The sequence below is a fragment of the Olea europaea genome, unplaced genomic scaffold (genome assembly GCF_002742605.1).
Source record: "Olea europaea var. sylvestris unplaced genomic scaffold, O_europaea_v1 scaffold244, whole genome shotgun sequence".
NCBI classification, from domain to species: Eukaryota; Viridiplantae; Streptophyta; class Magnoliopsida; order Lamiales; family Oleaceae; genus Olea; species Olea europaea.
The window spans coordinates 733,220-740,967 of NW_019242592.1; the positions used below are offsets into that span (position 1 = coordinate 733,220).

Below are 7,748 nucleotides of genomic sequence, written 5' to 3' on the forward strand. Positions count from 1 at the left end.
TCCCAAGATTCCTAACGATCTCGAATATTAGACCGTACTACACAATACAATTTTTCTTCTTTAACATTGTTCAGTTTTATCTCATTTAGCTTAGCATGCACGAGGAAACATATATATAGCTCATTGTGAAAACAAATATTTGTCTTTGTAGGTGGGATGATAATCAATGGGTGACTCTATTACACAGCTTCATGGGTGGGGTGCTATATCATCAACTCTGCTAGTTTTTGTAGAAGGATAAGCCTTAATTTACATAAAATATGTGCATAGAGATATCCACACCCCTAACCAAGGGTGGAACTCACTGCGAGAGTCTTAATGTACATAAAATATGTGCATAAGAGTGTCCACACCCCTCACATAGGGTAGGACCCACATCGCACGGGTCCCTCCCCGTGTGAGAGGTCGCCTATGCATCCAAATTATGTACACCAAGCACAACCTCTTGTAAAATTCCAGTTGTGTAATGAAGGAAAGGTAAATGAAGACTTGTGTTTTGTTCTTTTTGTCCGTTAATTATGTAGGATATTGTCCAGTCGAGTGTACCAATTAAAATCAGCAGCAACAAAAAATGAAATAAAAAACAAGTTACTAGGTCGATGGAGACCACAGATGAGTCATTACAGCAACAAATTTAATTGCAAATCCACAGCACCCCAAGGAAACAATTTCACAAACTATGATCTTCAAGAAAAAATATAATTAGATTTCTCTCGACCAAGCCAATTTTAAGGGTTCTTATCCCTTGATATTTATCACATACAAAAACACTATACTTGATAAATCCAAAAAGCCTCTGCCTTTACTTCAAGAGTTCTTCAACCTGGTCCTAGCTATGAACATAAACTTCTTCAGTGCAATCATTAGGACCCATGTAGTCTTTGTGATCTTCTCCTTTATCATCAAAAGGAATGCTGAGCTAAGGACAGTCTTCAGGATTTGGGCTTGTAACCCTTTGACGAAGCCGAATGCACCTTCTTTTTTCCAAATGGCACGAAGTGCCCCTGAAATTGTTTTCTTGGAGTTTGTTTGAGTTTTATCTTCCTCATCTTCGTCTGACTCAGTTGACTGAATCATCACCTTACACCTGTCCATAGCCAAGATTTTAGCCTAATAGCATATGATAACTAAGCAACACGAGTTTTCCTATGCACCAAGTCCTAAACCTTACTTAAACTAGCAAAGGACGGACAGATTTTAATGGTTTACCCCTTAATGTGAGAACTACGTCGATTTTGGCGCTACTGATCTTTACTATTGAAGAGAAGAAGAAGAAGAAGAAGAAGAAGACAAGGTGAGCCACACTTGTCACACATAAAAACACCGGCCTCTTAAAACCCTTTATACAGTAGATATATTAGGTAGATCTGCAGTCGGGAATAAGTGTACTGTATGATTAAGCTTCACAGAGTTCAACAAGTTCGGCTTCTCTTTGAATGCTAGTCTTGAAAGGTTGAGTAGAGTATATGATCTCTTCTATTTGATGAAAGAAAATAATGAGTAGATATTTACCTTATTGCTGGATAAGTTACACAGGTAGCAATGCATTTTGAGACTGCACCTAACAGAAAAGCAGAAAATGCAGAAAGAGCTGCTTGAGATGATACATCATCTCTAATTTTGCTCATCTTCTCCTTCAATAATCTCTGCTTTAATTGATCAAACACTGTGTACTGCATGACATTATAATGAGATATAAATGGGATACTGCATCATCATCCAAATAATTTGTCCCAATTCATTTCAAACAAGACAGCTTTTGTAGAGGAAGAAAAACCATCAACCTGAATGGAAGGATTTGCTGTAAGAAGAAGAGAAATGCCTAGACCATCAAATGCCTCACTCCAAGTGTTCTCTGAGAGGGTTTTCCAGAGCCCTTTGGATTTCCCAAAAGCACTTGTTTGCATTTTTGAAGATGCTGTATCCAGAGGCTGAATAAATAAAACCAGAATGAGGATACTAAAAGAGAGTACTGAGGTCGCATGGTTCTGACAGTACAGACTGTAGTGGTGCTATTGTGTCTTCACAGTAAATACAAATCTACAAGCTACAAAGTGCTGTGCAATTTTTTTCTTTAAATCAAGCACGACCCTTCAACATCTTTATCAAATCACAGTGATTGCCCTAAATGGTGGTTTGGATTGTATATGGCCTCTCCTTAATTCTCAAAGGTATGCTCAAAAAATTATGACGCGTTATTGTAGCAGTATAAATAAAGGCTTGAACTCAGCTTTTCAATCTGAGCTGAGATTATTATAAATATCTTCTTCAAATTTCAGCTACCTGAACTTACAATTTCATGCACATGATAGGGATTATGAAAATCTTATACACCCAATCATCTATTTATGAATACTGCCCTTTCTCATGGTTAAAATCACATGATCAATGAAAAGAACGACTTGCCTGTGTCACTATAACGGTGCATGCACCAGAAGCAGCAGCAAGAATCAAGTTAGCTTTTGTTCCTATAGCATTAAATCCACTTTTCTTCAAGTAGAGTCTCTTTAAGAAGCTGTATCCATAGAAGTAAATAAATGATGAAATGAAAGATTGGAAGTTCTTCGTCGTTAAGCCCTGGTACAGTGAAAGTATTCGACCTGTGGAAATTGCTTCCCAAAGGACATCTGAGATTTTCCTGTGTGCAAAGCAAAGAGCAATCAATTAAGCTTAGTACCTTCCAAGAAATTGATCTTTATCTTCATTGACATAATTCAAGGCTGAATCGAGCTTTATTTAAACCTGTCTAGCTTTTATTGGCAGCAAAGATCATCAGAAATTTCAACAAAGACCAATTTATCAGTTCAAGCACAAGAGTCGTGAATGATATTGGCTAGAGAAAGCTGGAAAAGACCAAGGGGCAACACACCCTGTGCCTGCTATAAGCATTCGTGTGAAGAGGTCAAGGCACAAGGGTATCAAATTCGAATAACTGGAGAAGCATAAGACAATTATAGCAAACATTTCAAAGGATCTTAACTCAGGCCTTCTAAAAAGCTCATGTTTTTACCTTTTTGTTTCACATTCAAATTATAATTACACTTTTCACGGTTTAAAAAATTCCAACAGAGATCCACCTTAAGGGAATTTTTTTGGAGGTACGCCTCAAGCCAACAAAACATAATAATTTTGATATATCCATTTTGGGAATAGCCCATTACCCACAAAAACATTAAAAATTTGTGTTTCATAGATACTCTATTGCACGGACACTTCAACTAAGACAGCGTGTCCGTGTCCGACACGTGTCGAATACCGACACTCATCGGACATTCTAGCATGATCATTTTTCTTTTTTATTAAAAATATTATATATTTTCTATTCAAAGTTATTAGCAAATAACAATCATATTTAAAAGATTTTAACTTGAAAAATTATTAAGTATAAAATTAAATTTATACTAGTAACTGAAGAATTTTAAAGAATTTAATCAACGTGTCGTGTCTATACTGTTATGAAAAATTGCATATCAGCGTATCCGACATATATTGTGTCAGACATATGTGTCCGTGTCAGAATAGTCCACAACCCCGACCAACTAAAAGAATAGTTTATTTGTAAATTTTTCTTTTGTTTGTTTGTTGGACCTTTTTGAGGAAGTTTATTTGTAAAATTTTCTTTTGTTTGTCTATAATATACTAGAACTATTTTTGCACTTTAATTTTGTTTTGACATTTTTTGGTTTGCGGTGAGGTTTAGCCTCAAAACCTTGAGGCGTACGCCACGCCTCATTATTCAATTAATCATTATTTGTTTGATCTGATTCCATGTCCCAAGATAAAGATTCTATCTTCAAAAGATGCACAGAAATTAGAACACACTGCAAAAGACTGAAACTTCATACTGCAACTTAAAAAACATCTAGTCCAGGTTCCACCAAAAAAACCCCCAAAAACATCAAATCTCTCTCTCCTATTCAATTTAATGGAGGACTTCTCAACTCTTATGATTCTCAGCCTGACATTCTAGGAACTGTCACATGAAATCTGCCCAGGTGCATCTGCACCCAGAGTGGACACGAAAGTAATGAATTCTTAGAGGCGAAACCAAACTATACAACCTAACTACCAGGGATAATCGAGGTAAGACAAGCACATGTGCACAAGAATTACTCCGCCAAAAACACATCAAATCCATATTGACAAGTAGGAGATAATCAAGTTCATATCAAAAAATCATATGTGGAACTCCAATTTCTCCTATTGAAATATAAAACATATATAAAGTTCGAAGTGCTCCACCATTCTGATTTTCCTACTGCTACTCTTTGGGAGACCCTAGCTCCAAATGCCATATAAGGAAACTCATAAACTAATTATTTTCCAACTAAACCAGACAACACACTCTTTGCTACTAAAGATAATTTACATTTTTTATTTTTTTTTCAAAAATTCATCAAGCATCAAAGTATGCCCAAAAGACCATAACTTTTCAGTTATCCAGTTTCCTCAGCATCCTAAAAGGCAATAATAACAAACAACCAGATTAAATTGAATTCAAAACTCAACAAAACCATCAAATTCATAAATATTTTTCAGAATTTTGAATGATACCGAAAAATTCCAAAAATAGAAAAATCACGTGTAATGGGCCCACTCAACCAAGATATTGAAAGATATCTAGTGAAAAACAAATAAAAACATTTTTTTTTTTCAAAAATTCATCAAGCATCAAAGTATGCCCAAAAGACAATAACTTTTCAGTTATCCAGTTTCCTCAGCATCCTAAAAGGCAATAATAACAAACAACCAGATTAAATTGAATTCAAAGCTCAACAAAACCACCAAATTCGCAAATATTTTTCAGAATTTTGAATGATACCGAAAAATTCCAAAAATAAAAAAATCACGTGTAATGGGCCCATTCAACCAAGATATTGAAAGATATCTAGTGAAAAACAGATAAAAACAATACCTGTATTTTTGGTGATTGTGAGCACGATTTTCAGCTTGATACTTTGTCTTGCAAGTATCGAGAGGATACAATATGGTGGTGCTTACCACTGCTCCAACTGCACCCGATGTTGCTTCAACTATAGATTCCATATCAAAAAAATCTTCAAATGCATCTAAAAATTCCCAGTCAGTATACTATATAGAGTATCAAAAATTAATTAATTTTTTTTTTTTTTTTTGGCGTGGATTCGGAGGTGGGGTGTTGACCGGAGGTTCGTATTGGGATTCTGAAAGAACGGGCTTTTCTTTATTTATTTATCTGCTGCGAGGATATGAGAAGCGGGGGGATGGGGTGGGGCGGGGCGGCGTGGTTTTCACGAGTCAAATAGACTTGGAACTTTGACTCGAAGTCGTGTAAAACATTTGCCCACATTTTTCACATTTGTTTTTCGTACATGGAGGGAGTGACGAAAAAAAAAAAAGTAAATTTGAAAATCAATAAATTTTGTAGTTAAACTTCTATTAAGTTATAATCTCCTAGTGGTACTAAATGAGTTTGATCTCAACATTATGATTATAAAGATGTTGTAGTGAGATGATTTGTGCAACTGTCCGCTTGTCTCAAGATGTGCAAAGGCTGAATTTGAACCCAGAAGGCAAGAAATTCCAATATTTTTCTTTAGTATACTGAATGTGTTTCAAGCATTGCATTTGTCCAACTTGCGTTCCTAACAGGTGATAAGCCTCGGATAATTCAGCTATTAGGCTCGACGTATATCTCGTGTTACTCATAAATATTTTCTTGGTTGAACTTAAGTTTATATACATTTTTCACATTAGTAGTATAAATTCATGTTTTCTTTGGATTAAAATCAGATTTTTAGTAAATTTTACTCAACCACGCTCCTTGGTCGTTCTAGTTGGGTTGAATTTGAAGTACTTTGTCTCAGACCTTTTTTTCTTTAAAAATAAATCAAACGTCATCTTATACTTTAAATTATTAAAATGAAATTAAGCCACCTTTAAGGTTAGATAAAGAAAATTCATTAAAATTTAATAAATTATGTGGTTGAAAAGTTGATAAAAATATTGAGTCCCACGAATTTGAGAAAAAGGAAGAATATCTAACTAAGGCCCTAATAATTATATCCCAATTCAAATTTAAGAAAAAATGTTTAAAAATTCAAAACTAATGTTATAATTAATAAATATTATATATAAAATAATATATTATATATTTAAAATATTATGTATCCTCCACTCACATGGTGGGGTTCATGTGGGTGAAGGATAACATTATGTACACATAGCATCCCCCTTTTTTTCTATCCCTATCCTCCTCTCTCTACCTTCTTTCTTTAACAGTGGTGCTCATCGTCGGCATTGCTTAGCGGCGAGCTAGCTATGCTAGAAGAGGTGCAACGACACTAATTGTGCAATGGCACGCCTCTGTAAGCGGCGGCACTTACAAGGCAGTGGTTGAAGATTGTTGGTGATTTTGCGTTTTGTATAGGTGGTGGTGGAGATAACTATAGCGGATGGATCAGATCCAGTGTAAATTTTTGGTGGTGTAATTTAAACCATATGTAAATCGTTATTTGTGATGTCAAACCATGACCCGTGATCAGTTATTTTGGATATGAGATCTTTAGATACTGATTCAATGGCATGTCACTAATTTTCTCTTTCATGTGTTACCTGTAGACACTGATCTTATCTATACAAAATGGCATGCGACTGTGAACTATTACCTATGACCTATAATACATAAACTGTGACATGTGAATTTGATCTATGACTTTTGATCTGTGCACAAAGACTTGTGACATTTTATATGTGACTAGGGTTGACAATGGGCCGAGCCGGTGGCACGAGCTCGGCTCGTGGCTTGTTTTCAACGAGCTGAGCTCGAGCTCGGCTCGTGAGCTTGTCTATTTTTTTTATTTTTTTTTAATAAAGAATAGAGTTTTAAAAATAAAAAGTATTAAAAATACAAATAATTTAATGAAAACAAGTTTTTATTTTTTTTATTTATATCATATTGTAATTTGTAATACTTTTTATAAAGTATAAAATATTTATATAATGAAAACGAATTATTTTTTGAAATACATTTACAAAAAATATATATTTTTGATTTCTTTATAAAGTTAATAAAGAATAGAGTTTTAAAAATAAAAAGTGTTAAAAAATAAAAATACTTTAACGAAAACAAGTTTTTATTTTTTTTATTTATATTATATTGTAATTTGTAATACTTTTTATAAACTATAAAATATTTGTATAATGAAAACGAATTATTTTTTGAAATACATTTATAAAAAATATATTTTTTATTTCTTTTTAAAGTTAATAAAATGTAAATCCTCCTCCTTTATTTGGGTTTGTGACCGGCTACATCAATTTTAAGTAGGCGGAGTTAAAAATTGTACACGAACAATTTGTTGTAACGTGTACAATTTTTTAAAGAAAATTAAATTTAACGATTAAAAAATAAAAAAAATTGATTAATATAATTAAATCAAATATCACTTACCTGATGACATGCAATTTCAGCGTATTTATCTTGTAGTCGAAAATGAGCGTCTTGTCAATCATTCACACACATTATCGCTTCCAAAACATCTTCTTTCAGTCGGCTCTATACATCGGTCAAAACCCTTTTACCTACACTAAAAGCAGATTCCGAAGCAACAGTGCTAACCGGAGGTGTCAATAGATCTTTCGCAATTGTAGAAACAATTGGCCAGCGTCTTTCATACTTTCGTCAGAATTCAATTACATCTTTTGAAATTTTTTTAATTGTTCTGTCTGTTGGCATATTATGATTGAAATAATCAATTAATTCGGCA

At 33.9% G+C, this 7,748-nt stretch overlaps 1 protein-coding gene across 1 annotated transcript; it reads right to left on the reverse strand.

The window, feature by feature from the left end:
• Nucleotides 1-549: 549 nt before the first annotated feature.
• On the reverse strand, nucleotides 550-5,228 carry LOC111382149 (peroxisomal adenine nucleotide carrier 1-like). Its single transcript, XM_023006032.1, has 5 exons — nucleotides 4,916-5,228; nucleotides 2,407-2,638; nucleotides 1,785-1,931; nucleotides 1,513-1,673; nucleotides 550-1,087 (listed from the first exon to the last, which is right to left on the reverse strand). The coding sequence occupies exons 1-5, from the start codon at nucleotides 5,044-5,046 to the stop codon at nucleotides 808-810; spliced, it is 951 nt and encodes a 316-aa protein (XP_022861800.1). The 5' UTR covers nucleotides 5,047-5,228; the 3' UTR covers nucleotides 550-807.
• Between the last annotated feature and the right edge of the window lie 2,520 nt (nucleotides 5,229-7,748).